Source organism: Thunnus albacares, chromosome 19 (genome assembly GCF_914725855.1).
Source record: "Thunnus albacares chromosome 19, fThuAlb1.1, whole genome shotgun sequence".
NCBI classification, from domain to species: domain Eukaryota; kingdom Metazoa; phylum Chordata; class Actinopteri; order Scombriformes; family Scombridae; genus Thunnus; species Thunnus albacares.
In genome coordinates, this window is record NC_058124.1 from 19,605,913 (window position 1) to 19,626,500 (window position 20,588).

The 20,588-nt window shown below is 39.5% G+C and overlaps 2 protein-coding genes across 4 annotated transcripts in view; one reads left to right on the top strand and one right to left on the bottom strand.

Annotated features, from left to right (window-relative positions):
* The window catches only part of med30 (mediator complex subunit 30), a 38,766-nt gene extending 35,328 nt beyond the window's left edge, over positions 1-3,438 (top strand). Inside the window, exons 5-6 of one of the 3 annotated variants that reach the window (XM_044335187.1) lie at positions 2,539-2,663; positions 2,696-3,438. In XM_044335187.1, the coding sequence (XP_044191122.1) occupies positions 2,539-2,634 (96 nt within the window). In that variant the 3' untranslated portion in view covers positions 2,635-2,663; positions 2,696-3,438. Of the gene's footprint in view, positions 1-2,538 lie in introns of all 3 variants that reach the window. The other 2 variants (XM_044335188.1, XM_044335186.1) reach the window with 2 other exon arrangements.
* A 6,084-nt stretch (positions 3,439-9,522) lies between these two features.
* ext1b (exostosin glycosyltransferase 1b) overlaps positions 9,523-20,588 on the bottom strand; it is a 116,376-nt gene continuing 105,310 nt past the window's right edge. Inside the window, exons 8-11 of the mRNA XM_044335185.1 lie at positions 17,203-17,292; positions 15,339-15,499; positions 12,796-12,967; positions 9,523-12,007 (exon numbers count right to left, since the gene is read on the bottom strand). Of these exons, the coding sequence (XP_044191120.1) occupies positions 11,822-12,007; positions 12,796-12,967; positions 15,339-15,499; positions 17,203-17,292 (609 nt within the window). The 3' untranslated portion in view covers positions 9,523-11,821. The remainder of the gene's footprint in view (positions 12,008-12,795; positions 12,968-15,338; positions 15,500-17,202; positions 17,293-20,588) is intronic.

The window sequence follows — 20,588 nt, forward strand, 5'->3', positions numbered from 1 at the left end:
TCATGTACTAAAAAAAAAAAAAAAAAAAAAAATCGTCACTGTTAAAAACGGTCAAATGTCACATTCTGTGTTTAAAAAGTGTTTGACTGAAATTACAAAGGCTTAGGGTATCATCTCATTAATACTGAGTAAATGACCAAGTTATTTCAAGACTCGCTCGTCAGCGTAATGAGGCATATCCCATGTGATAGACACACACAGACATATCCACACACACACACACACACACACACACACACATACTCTCTGATTCAAAGTGAAAGTCTAAAAGAGAGAGATAGAAAGAGGGGAAGGAAGATACAGGAGAAAGAAAGGATTCGAGAGAGCATGAGAAGCAGTGAGAGCCCCCCAGAGAGAGAGAGAGTGAGAGAGACTGGAAGGCTTCCAAATGTTCCACTCTGGAATATCTTCAAGGACAATCAGCTAAACAGTTGATATTAAGAGAGCTGTGTGAAATCGATTGCTCAAGGTGTTATCTGCACTGCAAAAATGGCTGGTAATTAGTCATGGCTAAAGGAGTGTTACCGAGAGAGTGAGATGGATTTAATCTTAATAGATTTCACTGCACTGCAGATACAGTAGCTCCTGAGTGAAGGAGCTCTTTTCTCTCTCTCTCTCTCTCTCTCTCTCTCTCTTTCTGGCTATCTATCAGAAGAAAAGAAGCTGAGCAAGTAGCTGTGATGTACTGCTGTTGCTAAATTTGCCCGAACCTCCAAATGTAGATGTTTTACTGTTCAAAGGCAGCACAGATTTGGCAGCTGTACCTGTTTTTTTTTTAATTTTTTTTTTTTTTTTTAATTGTATTTATTCTGTCTCTCCAGCAGCAGCAGCAGTAGCAGCTCAGGAGACATTATTTGTTTATGTATAAAGCTCGGGCAATGAGGTACTTCAGTCCACGGCAGCTGTTGACTTAGAGATCTGGGTAGCGCATTCAGAGGCAATCAGCGCTCAAAGCCTCCGAGTGACTGACAGGGAGATTGGGTTGTTTGCTCCTCTGTGATGTACCTGCGCACCCCTGAAACCGGCCAGATGTGTTAGTTTAGTGATTAGCGGAGGCTACGATTGATGAAGTCAACTGAAGTACGCAGTGTTTGGGGAGGGGTTAGCAGGCAGGTGAGGGGGGAAAACTTTGGCTATTGTATGTGAGTAGAAGAAAATACCTGAAGTGAAATGTGGCTTTCAAAGTTTTATTAATCCTTGTCCCATTCAAACCCTGAACATACAGTTGAAGGATAAGGCCGGTGTTATTCTATATGTTTAGTATTGTCAACAAATCCCATGAAAAGACCAGAACCAACATGTGTTAGTCTGTCTTTCAATACTTTCTGCCTTCCCTACTCTGTCAGCTCCATTCATCCCTGCTTTAAAAATAGGTCATGAATATATATTTTCATCAGCTTGGCATCATAGTTTGTAGCAAATGTTACTCAAGAGTAAATCAGCTGCAAATTCATATACATTTTGGTGTATTTAGTGAGTATTTACAGCATGGGGACAGTGAATGTGGGGCTGATTTTGAAATAAACTACAGTGCCCGTGTACATAATTAACAAAAAAGTGTTACCCAGTGCAGTAGAGCAACAGTGTGACTTTTTTATATGTTTTAAATAATACATTCTTGGACTGGACGATTTGTGGCACGGAGGAATAAGCTTCATCATCAGGCATTGGCTAATACTTGTTAGTAGGAAACTCTCATTGTTGCTTTTGGTATTTTTATGGAATTTTGACATTAAGAAAACTATATATATTTGATTGATGAAGGCTGAATGGATCAAATATTTTGAGTCAAGAATAAAATACTGAAATTCTCTTGTTCTAGCATCTTAAATGTGAATATTTTCTGATTTATTTAGTGGAAAACAAGACATTTGATGTTGTCTCTTGGGCTTAGAAAAAAGTTTCACCATTTTCTGACGTTTTATAGACAATAATATATAAACGAAATGAATAAATGATAGTGAAAATAATAGTCGCAGCCCTTTGACTTATCCTTGAAGTGTTTTTTTTTTAAACACTGCCAAAGCATGAAAACCTTGACACATTCAAAAAAGTTCGAATTCATTGCTTAAATACAACAGTTATTATTCTTGGTTTATATTGTTTTCAGTGTGACTTGGACTAAGATTGAAGAAGGGAATCTGAGGCATCTTTCTCACAGGAAATCCTGCTGTGCAAAACCTCCTCGTTCATTTTCTCATGCCAGCAGCAAAACAGCAAAGTCATTAGGACAGAGAGTACATCTGGAATCTGTTGTAATATGGTTAAGTAAATTATATTTTACAAGAATGTGTGGTGGGAAGTGTGAATTTTATGCTGTGATGACAGCATGACGCTGGTGGGAAAAATGCGTTCAGTACAGTACAGCAGCTGCTTTTCAATACCAGTATTATGTGCAACATAAATTAAAAAAAAAAAAAAAATCCCTGTAGTTTAATTGTGTCAGCAGATAAAAAAATGTTCATAGTTGTTGTTTCTTTTGGATCTGAATATATGTTAAGTTTTTTTTTTTTGTTGATGTTGTAATTTTTCCTGCAGAAACTGAAGCAGAAGAACCAGCAGCTGAAGCAGATCATGGACCAACTCCGCAACCTCATCTGGGAGATCAACTCCATGCTGGCCGTCAGGAGCTGAACCATATTCACTCATATATATATATATATATATATATATATATATATATATATATATATATAACACACACACACACACACACACACATATGCACGCACATTCACTACAAATAACGGACAGGAAGATATGGTCGTTAACTGGAACGTGTGACAGGGTACCACAGACTGGATGAGGCTGCACTTTACAGATGAAATGGGGGCGCTTTGGCAATATCAACCCATTTCCTGAAGAAGAAGTAGTGAACCAATAGAAGGAAAAGGAAAGGAGACAAAATGAAGATGAAAGGGCTCGACAACCGCAGAGAGGTGAGGAGCAAGCCCACTGAAGACTGGGATGGGAGGTTGCTGGTGACATCATTGCGGGCGATGGCAGAAAATAGTCTGTCTACCTCGATATTCTACATTTCAATCAGCGTTATGACTTTGAATTCATCTGAAGAGTTGATATATTGTTTTATCTATTTGTAGGTACTAGCTCAATTTAGGGTTTATGCCTATAGAGGCACATCAATATATTCTATTTAATCCTCATATTCTGTTCATCTGTTACTATTTCATAGTATTAGAATTGTCTCAAGTCCGACATTTATGGTCCCTCTGAACTTTAATAAGAAAGACATACACTGTGGCAAAAAAACCTGAGTCTTATTTCTATTGTATTGCTTCTGCTTTTTATTTGTATTGGTTATTTCATGTAAATTCATCAATGCTTTGCTCTGATTGGACTTGACATTTCATTACGATGCCTTGTTAAAGATTCTGCTGAACTACAGTATAAATCTTGCTGTGATTTTTAAAAAGTCAATGCCGCTTTGTGCTGTATTTTTTTTTCATCTATCTGTTGTGTATCTGGCCCGTATTTATGAAGCATCTCAGAATCGCTCTTAGGAATTGAGTTGAAAGTTAACCTAATAACACTCCTACCTCAGAATAGAACAGGAGAATTAGTTGTGAAGCTTCCTACACTGACTTTAAACAAAGAGGACGACTCCGAGGGGAGAGTGTGATTTTGCTGTTTTACGACACTCTTGAGCCGCAAAGTAAAAATTATGACATCCGCTGTTGAAGTTTAACACGTTAAATTCAAAATGCAGAAAAAAAATGAATGTGTTAAGATGAATACTGACAGAGCAACTGAGTTGTCTGGGTTAATTACACAAAAATTTGATGCCAAAAGTAATTTATAGCGTAAATCTGTATTTGCCCCCAAATCACTAAATCCGCCCCGGAGTAAAGTCAGTCATGACCCTTTGTCTAGAAGAAGCAGCCTATTCAAAACTTTGAATTATTAATACCACACTAAACATAGTCTGTTAAAAGTAAAAGTCCTGCATTCAAAAATTGACTCAGGTAAAAATTCAAAAGTATTATTAGCACAATGTACTTACATTAACTTAACGTTTGTTCAAGGTGGAGCTCATATAAACTGCTTTATAAACTGATGGATAGTGTCATATTTTATTTGTTGATCATATATTTTGTGTGTAAAGTCTGAACCTGTAAGGTAACCAGTAACGAGCCATCAGATAAATGTAGCAGAATGACAAGTTTCCCTCTGAAATAGAAGGAAATGAATCATCCTAGTAGAAGTATACAGTCGCATAAAATGGAAATATTAAAGTACATGTACCTCATAACTGTAAGGATAATACTTGAGTAAATGTACTTGGTTACTTTTCACCATATGGTACAGGTTAAAATTATCGATACAAAATATATGAACTAATAAAATATGACGCATCATTATAGATTAAACTACCCAGCAGTATATCAGATAGTTAAAATTAACAATCAAATGTTGCTTATAAGGTATGTGTCTGTTATAATAATACATGTAACATATAATATAGCTAATATAACACAAATACAACTTTAAATGCAGGACTTTGACTTGTAATGAAGTATTTCTATACTGCAGTATTGTTAAAATCTGAATACTTCTTCATCTCTGGGAGCAGCATGTCGCTGCACATTGTCTTCCTCTGTCCTGAAAGCAGTTTTCCTCTTTTATAGGCTACTAGTTGACACTCTCTCTTCATCGAATGCAGTTTTTTTCTTGTATTATCATCATTCTCTTTGTCTGTCTTCATGAGAGGAAGAGCGTCGGTGCTTCCGTCATCTAACAAATGAGTCGATGCGACAGGAACGTGTAAGTAACTGAACAACTGAAAAGCAGATTGCCTTTGTGAGCTTTACAATGATTGCTTCACTTTTCCTCATTTTTTTCTTTTAAAACGTGCACCGTGATAACTCTGTTTCACCGTTTGATGTTGTGTTGAATCACACGTTACCTCGCGGGGTTTCTGCGTCGGTGTCACACATTGATAATGTTTTTTTTTTTAAAGTTCTTTGGGGGCTTTTTGTAAGTAATTTAAGGGTATAATGAGATAGAGTAGTAACATCATTTTCTAGGTTTCATATTTAAACATCATAATAAATGTATAGTAGTTTGGGGCCCTAGGCAGTGGCCCAGTAAAGTCCGCTCCTGTGTTTACTTACTTACTATTGATAGTGGTAAACACTGGAAAGTCACTCATGTAGCTTAAACAATAAATGTATATAGTTTTTAAAATAGTAGATCATTTGATCCAGCTGTGTGAAACACGTCAGCCTTATCCAATCACATCTTTTGACGCTTCCTGTATCTAATCATGCAGTGATGATGCTGCAAACAGGGCTGCGGGCATGAAATTTATCTTCTCTTCTACCGTCCAATTCAACTTTCAACTACACCTCTCGTTAACGGATGTGCCCTCGCAGGTGGGAAAATTATTAGGTCACACAGTGTTGGGAAATACACCGTAACATTTTACAACTATTTCTCAGCTATAACGCAACCATCGTTAATTTTAAATGAATTAATCAATATTTAAATGAATAAACCTACAGTTTGCTTGAATGCAGATGGTTTTTTGATGACTTGGTGCTGAGTGGTTTGGAAATAAATGAATCTGCACATTATCTGAGGAGCTGTAGAAGCAATCAAACTTTGGGTTATTACTGCAGAAATTAATGACCCAAAATTGTCACAAAGCATTTTTCCTGTTGCTGTAAAATCGCGAGGACCTTGGTTGAGGAGAGAGAACGCTTTTTTAAATTAATCATCAGTGCAAAGTCTTTCAAAAAATTGTTTGTTTTTTTTGCCAAAATAGCATCTTAAAATATGTACTCAAACTCATCAATGAACATCTGTCTGAACACCATCTCCAAGGATCTCCTAAAACCTCTGGAGCTCTCATAAATATTAGCAGAGATAGGACTCCAAGGCCTAAAAGTACAACCAAAAATGAGTGATTTTTTTGGCCATTTAGGACCAATTTCCTCCTCTGGATGCTTAATAAATGTTGGTATTTTGTGTTTTTTGCCTGCACTTCAAAAAAACCCCATAATTTATAGACGAGAAAAGAAAGAGGGAGTTAGAGAGAGAGAGAGAGAATAATCCACAAAGGACCTCATTCAACACAAACATGAAAAATGAGCTAAAATCTGAGTACATGTGCGCACACACACACACACACACACATTTATATGGCATCACTGTCAGGTCACAGATATGCATGAGAATATCAGTGTCTGATATGGGTGCGTTTAATAATTCAGAGCAAAGCCAGGATCATATCTAAGATGTGTTATGAAGCTATTGTCCTCAGGGAGATGTGGAAGGACACAAGCAGCATTGGAGCAGCGAAGAGGCTTTCAGTAGAGTAAAAAAAAAAAATCAATGCTCTGAGTAGTGACTAATAAACCCCTCCTCAGTGGTCTAATACAGGGGTGGTTATTATATCTCTGAGGGCAACGCAGCATTGAAGGACTATTATTACTGTACAAATGGAGTGTGTTCTCATTCAGCCGAGACAGAGGTGAGAGGTTGAGTAGTTGTCCGTGCACACACGATGAAGCGAATACAAATGTACACTGATGTTTACTGTGTGCACACAAAAGGAAAGACGCACCGACACAAACCATCAGTCCTAGTATTAGATATATTCTCTTCTCATGTATCTACAGTGATATTGTTCAGGGGAAATGGGTGTTTTTTTATACTTATACTGTACATACATTAGGTGGAGAGAGTGATACTGACGCTATAGTGTAGTGAGACTCGGAAGTTGCTCTCTGTTAAAATAGTAAGTCTAGAAAAAAACCTGGTTCTTGACTCTGATGATCTGATACCAAAACCTTATGTTTTGGTTAAGATGTCTGAGACAAATGCTTGCTACCCAAGGAAAAAAAAAAAAAAACCCCTTGAGTCAGCACTGACTCTGCGTTTGTGCTCGTCACATTTAACACATTTGATCTTTTGTAGCCAAAAACAGGATGTTGGTCATGGTTTAGTAATTGTTTAAAAGGTTTTGAGTTTTGGTATCGATAGCAAAACTGTACTTTAAAAAAAATGCTTTTCTCTGAGAAATACAAACATGTTTGTCTTCACAACCCCAAAAGAAGCCTGTGTTGGAAGTTCCCAAATGTTGAGTGTAGTCTAAACATAAGCAGCCATACAAGAACTTTGCTGAAAATAGTCTAAAATTAGACAGATGTTGATTCAGATCAGGAACCTAAGCTGTGGATAATATTAGCCGATATTAATTTATCACAGATGTATCAGTTTATTTAATTTATTTAGTTCAATTAGAAATGGATACTCATATGGGAACTTCTACAAGGTTTTCACTTTTAAATAGCTAAGTTAATGAATGTAATGGGCTTTCTGACATAGTCCCCGCAGCACCTTTCAAGGTAACAATTCTTTAATAGATCAACAATATCTATTAATATATCGTTAGAGCATTTTTAACCCTCAGATATTGATCGGTTGGCCTCAGAAATCGGTTGGGCTCTGAACAAAGCACAATTAAACAAGATTATTGATCTGACCAGACATTTGATGACAATTTTTGTTTGCTGATATAGACATATTTCAGTTGATATCAAAAAAAATGATTGATTTGATACCCGGCCCTAATTGTTTGAGAAGCTTGGAGACAAGTCTGAGATCAGTTTTCATTGAACATCATTATTATTTCTCAGGTTGTATATCTCTCCAACTGGAATAATCTTGTACAACACAGTAAACACAACCTGTTAACAAAGACCACATAGAGATTTGCTTTTTATCATCAAATATGAGTTTATTTATTTTTTTTTATAAATCATTCTTACAAAATTGGCATTTATCTATTTCATTTGTGACCTCTATAAAAGTCTTCTGTTAATTACAAGGTAGGAGGGAGGAGAAGGCATCAGGACAGCTGGGCTTTGACCGAGTCCTTAACAGATCAACAGATATCACTGTTGATTACGTGATACAGCCAATCACTGATAAATAATCCCAAAAAACAGGAAGTGGTCATGCGTCGTTGCCTTAGCAACAGTGTCCAAACACAAAGATGAAAAAAAAAAAAAACCGGGGGATGTCATAATAATAATAATAAGAAGAATGGAAGCTGTGACTCATCCAGTGTATGACGGCGGGGCTGTTTCGGGGCCCCGCGCACGTCTGCTATTGCTGCCTGTCTACTGGAAATAACAAGTCGTGGGACAGACAGTGCTCGGCAATGTTGAGAACTCAAATGTTGATAAAAGGCACAAATCAAGAACAGACTAGTTTCCAGCGCACACGAGCCGCCCCCACTATAAACAACCAACTGCCTGGCACGTTTTGGGTAAACCATCTTCCATCTGTGTTGAAACACTCAATGATAGCTTTGCATAATATCCCCTCTGATCAAATGACAGACATGACAGAGGCGTTTGAGCGGATGCAGAGGTTTTTTTTTTTTTTTTCCTGGTGACCCGCGACACCATCCATCACTTTCTGACTGCGCTCCGGACTCGGTGATTTATAGCAAACGCCCGCTGGTAGATGGAACAGTTCTTGTTGCAAAGTTATCTGACTTGACACCGAGCTGCGAAAGAGGCAGTTTAAAAAAAAAACAAAACAAAAACAAAATTGTGTTGCAGCTTCAGAGTCGTTATTGTATGCATGGGAGGGGAAAGATTTTTTACAACAGGATCTGAAAATGTTTCCATCTGGTACAGCGGACCCAGCTGCTTATTATTTTCCATGTTTCAGTTGGCGAAGTCTTTATTGGGACTTTGCAATTTGACTCCCGCCGAGAAGTCAAGATGGTGCGGCCCAATCCAATTTTAGATCACTGATGTATGCAATCTTTTCCAAAAGAGTTAAAACTCTACTACGACTCTGAAACTGTTAGATCTCTCTTGGGGGAAGAGTTCTGTATGAGAAAGAGGCGAGAGCGTGATAGATGTTGTTCCCTGGAAAAAAAAAACCAATGCATGAGTGAAACATAATATGAGTCGTATATCGGCATCTGCGCGGATTAATGTGCACAGCGTGTAGAAAATAAACTGAATAAATATCATTAACTCCCCTCAGCGATGCAGGGATCGGTCCTCGTGTTCTCGCCACGTCAACTCAAAATCGTACACAGTCCTTTCTCTTTAAAAAAAAATATAAATATGTCGTCGTACAGTGCTGAGAGTCGCGGGGGGGGGGATTTCAAATGGGAGGAGGCGAGTATCTGCAAAGCCGGGGGGACGCTGCATCTCTGGAGATGATCAACCACAGCAATTTAAACAATCAGACATAAAAGGCTTGATATGGATTCAAACAATATGGTTCTCTGTAGATGAATAGGGACCAGATGCAGGCAAAGTGAGGAGTATCCCCCCCCCCTAGAATCACATGCTGTTCTGTAGATGAACATTTTTGTTGTTGTTGTTGTGACTCCACATTAAAAACAAACCATAAATCTCTCCTGGCAAACAAATCACATTCCAAACTTGAGCACATTACCAGGATGTAAATACAAACATGATATTCAAAACAATGAAGTGAGGGACCAAAAAAAGAAAAAAAAACAAAACATGAGGCCGGCTGGGTTTTTATGATAGTTTTGCTGTAGTAGCATTCGGATTTGACACTTCAGAGGACGAGCATCACCTTTTTTGACACTGTAAAGGCTTTTACAATACGTTTCACATCAACTCTTTGCAGAACAAAATGGAAACAAATCAATTAAAAAGTAAAACAGTTGACTGAATGTGTGACACTGATATTGACGATGTGGATGACAGCTACTGATTAACACATTAACACACACACACACACACACACACACACACAGAGCAGCTTTGGCTGAGACATTATGCTTAATGTCTGCCTGACAGAAAGGCCACTAAAAGTGCGCTGCTTTCATTCAAGTGTCTGCAAACTAAACGTGTGAGTGGACTGCCTGTTCCCTCGGCCACATGCTGCGTGCAGACGTAATGACAGCTCTGCAGAAATGAGTTATTATAACATTTTGTCGTTTTTTTTTGTCTGATACCAATAAGGTGATTTAAGGTGCAAAAAATGTCAGGCTGTGTGATGTGAGCGATGTGAGCAAGATGCAGCTGTTTTAAGTAGCAGGAGAGGATGTGTGTGGGTGTGTTTGTGTGTGTGTGTGTGTGTGTGTTTCTCTCCCAAGGCTAGCATTAGCTAGCGGGTCATGTTTGTGGGTCACCGCTTTCACAACACAATGGTCCATAATGTTAGAGTGTTTCATCAACAGCTTGTCTCCCGGGAATAAAACAGCACTCCAAATGAAATAGGTTTACCTAATTGAAGCCCAAACCTATCTCTGGCTGACAAATGGAGGAGAAAACCTTTTGTCTATTTAATGGCTCCAAGGTCCTCTTGATATGTCACAGGGAAAAAAAAAAAAAGAAAAAAAAAAAAATCATGGAGGCTGGAGAGCCATATTGGACTGATGACTAGAATATTTCAAAACGAGAGCATCTAGGCATCTCAAACCGATGCAGGCAACGTGATGTGCAATAAACAATTTTAAAGGCAGACCCTGATGTCAGGATGGCACTGATGCGCTCGGCGTTAAAAAATCTCTCTACAAGCACTCCTGTGAAATGACGCCGGTCACTAAAAACCTGCAACGGTCTGAAATTTGATTCTCCTCTGTAAGGATAGTGCTCCGAGGCCGTGCGGGAGGAATAAATGGGACAAACGAGTTTGGGTTAGAATGCAACGTTCTGCTCCATTTCATCCAGAAATGTTCATTTCGCTCATTCCGACGGAGGGAAAATGTACTCCGCTGTACACACACACACACACACATATGGAAGAGTGAAAATACAGAGAGTTTGCAGTGGCAAATAAAAGATGATGAAAGTAAGCGGAGAAAAAAAAAAAAAAAAAAAAAGGAGAAAAGTACAGTTGTGGCGAGTATGAGAGGGAAATGGGATATGAAACGAGATGTTTTTCTATCTTATCTTAGTGATAACAGGGAAGCAGATAGACTATTATAAAAACCATATCAGCACATCGAGGAATGAACCAAGAAGAGGACAGATGATGTTTTCAGACTTCAGGCTCAAGGATGTGTGTCGATAGCTGAATATATCAGGAAATAATGGCTGCTTTGCTATAAAAACCTTGTCAGGACACTGTAATGACAGGTTTGGACGATGCTGTTTACTTTTATTTCCTTGAAACCAAATGTATTTAAAAACTGATGACGCTCTTGTTTCAGCCCTCAGAGAGGATCAACAGTGATACCAGACGGCTGATTTGTACAGAAATCAAATCAGCGAAAAAACAGGGTTTCCCCGGGATTTTAAAGCGGAGGGGTAACATGTGGGTTGCTAGGGGCGGCCGGTAGGATCTATGGTGGGTGGGTGGGGTTGCCAGGTTTACGATCACGGACACCTTCCCTCTTCTTCTACCGTCCTGCGCGTGTGCCGAGAGAGCAGGAAAGTCAATGTCGTCCTTGTTCATGTTGTACAAAAAAATATTCTATCCAAGAGTTCTCGTCGTCAGTAGTGTGTGCTGTGTGTTTGCACATTTGGCGAACATACAGTACTGTTTGGCATGTCTGTCAGTTTGTGTACTTCTCTTTGTCTGTCTGTGTTTGTGTTTTTCAAATCCAAAACGCCATCTGCTTGTCTCCTGTTCAACCGTTCCTGCGTCAAGTCCTGGCAGCAGCAGCGGCGGTGGTGGCGGCGGCGGCGGCGGCGGCGCTGTGGTCATTGGCAATGTGCTGAGTGGAAGACAGAGCTGCATCGCTCCCTGTCCATCCTGCTGTAGTCCGACTACTCCTTCTACTCTCCACAGAGTCTCTCTCTCGTGCCTCCCCCTGCGTGGGGTCTCCCCCGAGGGGGCGCCGGTCCTGTCAGAGCCTCTCGATGTCCCTGTATTTCTTGCGGAGGATGGAGACCTGGTCCTTGAATAGGACGGGGTCCAGTCTCATCTGGGAGTAGACCAGCGGCATGGCGCCAAACCAGCTGGCGAACTTGTTCATGCAGGTCTGGCGCTGGGCGAAGTGGTCCGGATCAGCCCAGCGGGAAGCCCTCGAAGACTGGCGGGGAACAAAGAAGAAAATTTAGAGTCCTGGCTTCAGATCAGTGGTGGGAAAGAGAAGAGGACTAACAATAACAATCGTCTGTCATTCAATCACATCGTCCAACTTCAGATAAAACCATTACTGAATGAAAGCTGACATTTCTCAATAAATCACCAGCTGGATTATATTCTCTACTTGGACTAGAAAGTATGACGTAATCCTTTAAACTGACACGACTCCTCTGCTCTCAGCTTTTGTCTCCCCATTGTAAGTGACTTGGCCTGTTTACCCGCAGCTCACACCAAACAATTGGAATAATTCATGCTGTTCATAAAGCAGGAAGAGTTCGATCCAACTGAAAGGCCATGACACACACACACACACACACACACACACACACACACACACACACACACACACACACACACACACACACTCACACTCACACACAGTGGAAAGAAAACATTGCCGTCTTACATAAAAGCAGGACAGAATCAAAGTGGATTATATAATATGGCTTTCTTAAATTCCAAGATTGTAAAAGTGTTACTAGTTCAATCATATGCTGTAATGAGTTCTCCTTTAATGTAAGAAGAAAAAAAAATCAATTCTTTCAACTGGCAGCTGTCCTGGTTTGGAATAACATCTCTTATAAAAAGAATCAAACACTAATGAGCCATCTAGATCAAAGATGCCATAATAAATACAAAAAAAAAAATGATACAGATCCAGTCATGAGAAGCATCTCAATACTTATTCTGAGAGTCAAATCTTTAAATATCCCATGACTGTTGCTCTATTACCTGTCCCATCATGGTCTCCTTGTACTGTTTCTTCTGTGTGACCTTGATGGGCGGCAGCTTGGTGACAGCGGAGACCAGGAAGTTCATCAGGATGTCCTCGCAGTTGGCCAGCTGGTCCACCATGCTCTTTAGACTAGTGGGCAAGTAGTTGGTGTACAGGTAGTGGTAATACCTGGAAGAGAGGACAGAGAGGAGGCAGAATAAGGACAGGGAGCTTTTATTCCCATCTGCAGACATGTATCCTCCAGCAAGATGATTAAATGGTAAATGGAGCTTTTCTAACTAAAAAGCGCTTTACAAATTGTCTGCTACACATGGTTTCATGGTTCGGTGTCCTGCTCAAGGACACTTCCAACATGTGGACTAGAGGAACTGGGGATTGAACCACTAACTCTGTGATTAACGGATGATTAATGCTCTATTTCCTGAGCCACAGCATGTTTTAGCCCATTTAAATAATTTATCTCGGAGGGCTAAAACATGCTGCAAAAATACATGTAAATGTCTTTGCATAGGGATACAAGAAGGGTTCAGAAATGCTGACAGATCCAAGATTTTAAATACATTTTTTTGTGTATATGTGGCCCAGAAGGTCAAAAAATACCTCGTTTATTAAAACTTAACAAAAAAGTAGAGCTAAAAACCAAAAGGTTAAAGCACTGAAAGAGGAAATAAAGCAGACTGAAGGATTTGCAGGTGAGGATTGTTGATCCAGGAATCCAAAAGTGGAAAAAAAAAACAGTGGAAAAAGTCTTCCCATGCGGGTCAGTGAAAATACTCTTACTGAAGTGATAGAGTTTAATGTGCTCAATATGTGCATGAATACAGGCACTAACTGGCATGAAGAACACAGAAAAGACTTAGATCAGCAGCTACTCTGGATTGCGACATGTTTAAGCTCTTCTTCAACCAGCATCGAGAGGTTTAAGCTGACGTGTCTCTAGAAACAGGTCATAATGTGAAACTATGTATACTAAACAATAAAAGGTTTGTTGATCTCCCATTTGTTGTAAAGCCTCTAATTAAAACATGCTTCTATGATGAAGTCTAATTTGATCTTATTCAATTTCAGGGTTCCCTCTTTATTTATTTACTTAACACTGTTCCCAGTGGTGGAAAGTACAATTTTGAGGTATTTGTACTTTACTTGAGTATTTCCATTTTATGCTATTTATGCTAATTCTTCTACTCCACTACAATTCAGAGGCAATTATTGTACTTTTTACTTCACTACATGTATTTTACAGCTATAGTTAATAATTACTTTTAAGATTAAAATTGTACATGAATTGACATATGACGAGCTCATGAATTCACTACATTCTTAAAGATTAAACCAGCAGTTAAATAACTGAAAACTCTTCAATGTTTCACAAAGAAGCAAACATTTGAGAAAAATTCTGAAAAATGGATCCAAATTTATGTGGCAGAACTTTTTCTCTTTCTTTTTTCTCCCATTAATCATCTCACGACCCCTCAGATATATCATGTGACCCTTTGGTGGTTCCCATCCTTGGGGGGGAGGGGTGACGTAGTTTAAACTAGCTCCACCTCCAGCAGCTACAACAGTAACATGCTGCTTACACACTGATGCTTCAGTATTAATAATGTACTTTAATCAGTCACAGTGGCTTAGTACTTGTACTTTTCATACTTTAGTAAATTTAGCTGATAATACTTCTGTACTTTTAATTAAGTAGGATTTTAAATGCAGGACTTTTACTTGTAATGGAGTATTTTTACATTGTGGTATTGCTACGTTTACTTTACTGTACTCTGAGTACTTCTTCCACCACTGACTCTTCCAGTACACACATTAAAGGGTATTTTGTTACCAACAGATGCAAATTGCACCTCAGTATCAGCACAGACTTATAGGAGACTTATAGAAGAGAACATGTGAAGATGAGTGTTACAAAGGCCTGGGTGGACAACTCATTTCAAAGACTCCTTTACGTTCCAGGTTACGTAACTCTGGATTCTGTTTCATGGTGCGACTGACTGATAGTTTCAAGTTCGTGGATGGATTGAACGACTGACTTATTGAAAGTGATTAAGCGTCTGGCTGCGGTGATTGGCTGACTTAAGCTTAATGGACTGCTCCCATCACAGCTGAGTGAAGCCATATTAAAGCTGACAGCGCTGCCGTATGACTAAATGCAATAACTATGAAACGCTGTGTAGCAGACAAATCGACATTTTTTGGATAAAACATACCCAGTGTCAAAAACACTGCTTTTCCCGAGGCTGTGCTGCACTGAACATCACACCTACTTTCATAATCTACAGATCACCGCATCAAAGTGTTGTATCAAAAGAAAGACGACTGAACACTGGAGAGCGGAGCAGAGCAACGCTGTGATCCCCGTGTAGCAGAAGGGGGGAACAGAACAGAAGTAAGGAGCATGAAAGAAAAAGAGCAGAGCAGAGCAAAACAGCGAGAACGGCTTCACTTGGAGGTAAACAGCTGTACTGGAAGCAAGTTTTAGACATCATAAAATAAAAAAAAAGACTAGATGAAGTGTATAATGGTAAGCGTGTACCTGTGGTAGATGGCTGCTCCGGTCAGCACCATCGAATAATCATTGGTCCATTTGGATGTGTAGCCCCAACGCTCCTTGTTGCTGTCCCAGAAGTGGCTGCGTGCAGGATAACCTACGATTCGCTCGGGAAAACTCTGCCACACGGTGAAGGCGAAGTCCACCTGCGCAGAAAGAAAGAAAGATCCACAGTTTATAACGTTTATTAGCTGAGACGTGCACAATTTGGAAAAATGAGAACATAAACGAAGGCACTAACGCAGACAGAGAATCATGAAAAATGTTGAGTAGTTAAATGTATTTTTCTCATTTTAGTTAAGTACATCTATTTACAACATATTTTCTGCAATAAAGAAAAGACAACAAGGAGAACTAACAAAGGAACTGCAAGCTCAAACAACACTTCAGTGAAAATACCACAGAAGCAAAACCTCATCAAACACAAAGCAGTTTCTTAAGCAGCTGCCTGTAGCCAACTTCTGTGGCGGCGATCAAAGCGTTCAATCAAATAATTAGACGAAAACATCAAAAAGGCCTCGGCGGCTCCGCAAACAGCCCGCTCTGCATCACACCGCGTATTACCACACAACACTACACCAAAAGAGTGTTTATACTAATGAATAAAAAGTCAAAAATCCACCATAAAACACAATGCACGTCAGTTTTTATCTTCTGTTCCTGCCTGAATTTGTGAATACGAGGCCCCAGAGGAAAAGAAGAGCTCTGAGTTGCTTTTGCTTGCAATGCAAGAAAAAAGGTAGCTGAAGGATAATTAAAGTCACAAGGAAATAGCATTTCGATGGCGTCTTGCCTTTATAATTCAACATACTTTCCAGTTGAATCAGGATGTCGGCGTGAGTCATATTTAAAGGAGGCATTGCTTGAAAAGTTCGACCATTATAAACCAACATAATTCAAAAGAACTGGATGCCAGTTTGTGTTTTATTATGATGAATATCTCTCCTTTTCACCCCCTCTTCAGTTCAGGGTGAAGAGGGCTGAAGAAGAAGAAGAAAGACAAAATGTTGTTTCTTGAGAGTTCGAGGCCAAAAATGTCACATTTTCAAGCTGCGCACTTGAGCTGGTTTTATATGCTTTGAAGGGCGAACTACTCAGAGATCTGTGATGGTATTTCTGGTTGAATTTCTTTTTTAATTTCTTGCACTGGCACTGATGTTCCCCAGGTTCTACGACTTTGGGAACTGTGTGTTCATGATCCAACTGTCTTTATGGGAGAAACACCGGCCGGATTTTCCTTTCAGTGCCAGCTCTGCCTTTGCCATCTTGATCCTCGGCACAAACAGCCTTTATGAGATTTAATTCTGCACTGTTCAAAGCAGCATCTGGCTTCCCATGGTGCTGCGCCAAAACATGTCCCCGGGAAAAAACAAGAACAGTCCCGACAGCATGTGGAACAAAAATGCCCAGAACAGCACTGTTCTTGAGTAGGGAATTTTAGAGGTACAGCATGAGTACAAATGCCAAACACATGAGTTAGAAGATGGGGGTGGTGGGAGGGAGGGAGGGGGTGTGAGAAAGAAAGACAGAGACAGATGAGAAAGAGGGAAAAAGTAAGTCGCTAGGAGAGAGTAGTTTAAGCAATTTAAAAATCAAGCTGCAGAGCGATAACTTGGAAACACGAGGGACAAACAGAAAGAGATAAAAAAAAAAAAAATGGAGAGAAACGCAATCAGAGAGTTGCATTTGGGACACGGAGAGAGAGTTTGCAACTTTGTTTTGTCTCACGAGTACCAGCATATCAAGAGAAAGAGACAGAAAGGAGATAAAAATATATATATATATATATATATATATATATATATATATATATATTTTTTTCATTCTATTATATTTTATTACAACATACCTCTGTGGTGGACAACACTGTGTCTTCATCCAGGCTGAGGACAGCGTCGGTCATGATGGTCTCGTAGGGCAAGAAGCGGCTGCTCATCACCTGCGGGGGGGAGACGAGGGGGGGGAGACACGGAGCATTGAGGGTTAAAACCATATCATTACAATTACAACAGTTGGACTTTCCCTGCATGCATGATTATTTGGTTGGATGGAAAACGGATGAAATTGGCTGAAGGGAAAAAAAATCTGAAAAAAAACAAAAAAAAAAAACAGATTTAAACCCCTCATGGTTGGAGGACTGGAATCTTGTGCATGTTTTTTTTTGCAGACTCACAGTGTGGAGGTGTTTATTCAAACACATGACAGCTTCCATTGAACTTCTGATACGATTGTTTCAATGGAAACACTAATAGCTCCCATGACATCCTAAATAATACCTGGTTGTTTTGAGAGTTTTATTCCAAATATGAGATCTGGGAATGGTTTCATTTATGACATTGAAATCATTTGTGTTTTAAAAAAGCATACAGGAAACTAAATTTCAGTAAAAGGAATATCATTGTTAAAGGGGACATATCATGCTTTTTGTGATTTTCTGTTAGTTTTATACTGTTATGATGTCAGATATCTATATTAATAAATGGTAAAAGTTCCAAAACTTTAGGTGAACGTGTGTAGAGATGCTTCTTGCCAGTCAAAAACCAGGGCTTCAACCTCTACTTCCTGTTCCTGATGATGTCATATTGTACGTGCACGCCCACAAACGGCCGTCTGTTCTGTAGCCTTTGTTGCTAAGGTTGTTCAACAGGGTTGTTTGTATTGTCCACTTGCATATTTCAGATCGGATTCGGGCTAAAACATGTATGGATGTATTTGAGAAGTCTCCATTTTTTTGAGTAAAGGATGAGAAAAAGAAGTGAAATCCTACTGTTGGGCCTTAAAGAGACAGGAGCTAAAACAGCTTGTTTCAGACAGAGGCTGAACCGAGCAGCTGCATAAAGAGCCAGTATAAGACACATTTTTTGAACTGTAAATCATGCAAAGATATTCCAGTAGAGCCCCAGATTATAAATATAGACCTGGAAATGTGCATGATACCTCCCTTTTAAATCAATCCATCCATTTTCCACCACTTATCCAGGTCCAGGGTTTGGTTGAAGCAGACTAAGCAAGCTGGCCCTGAAGTCTTTTTCCTTGGCTACATTTTCTAGCTTTGCCTGGGAGATCACAAGATGTTCCCAGGCAAGATGGCATATTTTAATCCCTCCAGAGTGTTCTGGGTCTGCCCTTCTATTAGTTGGACATGCCCGAAAAACCTCCAGAGGAAGCATCCACAAAGCATCCTAATCTTACTCCTCTGAACTCCTTCCGGATGTCTGCGCTTCTCACCCAATCTGAGCTCAGACACCCTGTGAATTTCAGACACTTGTATCTACAATTTTTAGACTTTTCGGTCACTCCCCAAAGCTCACGACTATAAGCGAGGTCTGGACAGTAGCTCCACTAGGAAATCTACAGTTTTGCCTTGAGATAAATTTCAGAATATTCTTTTCGCTTCCAATATCTACTGTATGAATTTTTAATGATCCCTTACAAACTCATGGGATTCGTGGGAGACAACAAGCCATGATATCAACAGAGAGAAAAGCCAATATCCTATGCTTTACTGCATTGCTGCTCCCCGTCGTTTTCAGCGGTGATAGAGTGCCGATAAAAGTTTCCATTATGGTTGCGGGGTCATCTTTCTCTTTTAAAACCGATAAACACATAAATACAGCCAGACAAATACAAGTTATGTGTTCCACATTTGGCGAAAATTTACTTTTCCTCCCTTTCCAATGTTGAAAAATGAATATATTTAACAGCGGATGAAACCAAGCTGTGTAATACATGACGGTCCTTGAATATTTACTGGAAGCGGAGAGAGTGATGGTGGGCCTGGTGGGTGGATGGAAAGATCAACATCTTGAGGATATTTAGCCGGGAAGTCTTTGGTCTATTGCTCTGATGAAAGGCGGCTCGGATGAGAACACAGCAGCTTCTTGTTGAGAGAGATTGTGTGTGTGTGTGTGTGTATTGTCAAATGGATGTGTGCTCCAACTCAAACAACCTCCCACACAAACAAGAAAGCTTTAATGGATGTGGACACTTCAACACAGTATTATACACGCACACACTGACACTAACAGCCTGGAGAGCGTTGCTGATATTCAGTTATTCAGTTGAGGTCTGAAGGTCAGGTCTCTGTAAGAACACTTGTTCTTTTAAAACACCACCTGCACTGAATAGCTATTACATTTACATTTAAGGAGAGTCGGTTGACCTCTTTTCTCTATAAACACCTGGCTCTGTTTGCCTGCTGTGCTCCAGCTAAGTGACCTCACTCTCAATAGGTCTTCATCACTTCTACGGCCGAGGGCAGCAACAAAACACCAGGAGAAATGCGAGAATACATGCCTTTACTGTCAAGCTGCGTGAAGACTGTTATCAATTCCGGTGCTGCAGCTATTGTTTTCATTATTTAGTCTATAAAATGTCAGAAAATAGAGAAGAATGTCCGTCACAATTTCACACAGACAAAGTTGACGTCTTCATATCGCTTTTTTTTATCTGACCGACAGTCCAAAACTCAAAGATTTTCAATTTACAATGACGTTAAAGCCCCAAACTAGTCAAAAAAATGTGTTTTTCTTCTTGTTTTTCTTTCATCTGACTGTTTGAGTTGCAGAATGATATATGTGACACTAGAAGGCTGTTTTTCAGATTTATCTGCTGAAGGAGGAAAAGTTTCTCTGTGCTCACCTTAAATCTGAGTTTAAAAGGGGTGAACTTGTGAGCAGGATTTGGAAAATGTGAAGCCTGCAGGTGCACAAACACTGAGAACAGACTTTTCAGTGAAAGCAGGAGACATCTTGTGTCCAGCAGTTTAAACTTTTGGAATGAAAAAATATATATTTGCAGATTTGTAGATGTCAAAAACCACGTTAGACACTAATTATTACTCATAGCTGAGTATTTTTGATATGTCTTACAACATGTCTGGATCGGATCTTTAAATAAAGTGTTGAATTCCTTTTGTGAGTCATCAAGTTCACAATATGAAACCACATAATAGCAGAGCCACAGTCTGCAGCAACTAATCAAACGGGGATTCAAATCACATCAATCACAAACACCGATGACTGAGAAAACATCCTTTAACGTATTGATGCTGTAATCGTCTGCCGTGTCTGTGATTTGAATCTCCTTTTGATTGGTTGTTGCAGACTGCAGCTCTGGTAAAAAAAAAAAGATGCCGTTGTTTAATATTGTATCAGACGACAACATAGTTTCGAAGCTCGTAACGATAAAAACGAGAGAAAATCTTTACATTTGAAAAGTGTTTTGACATTTTTT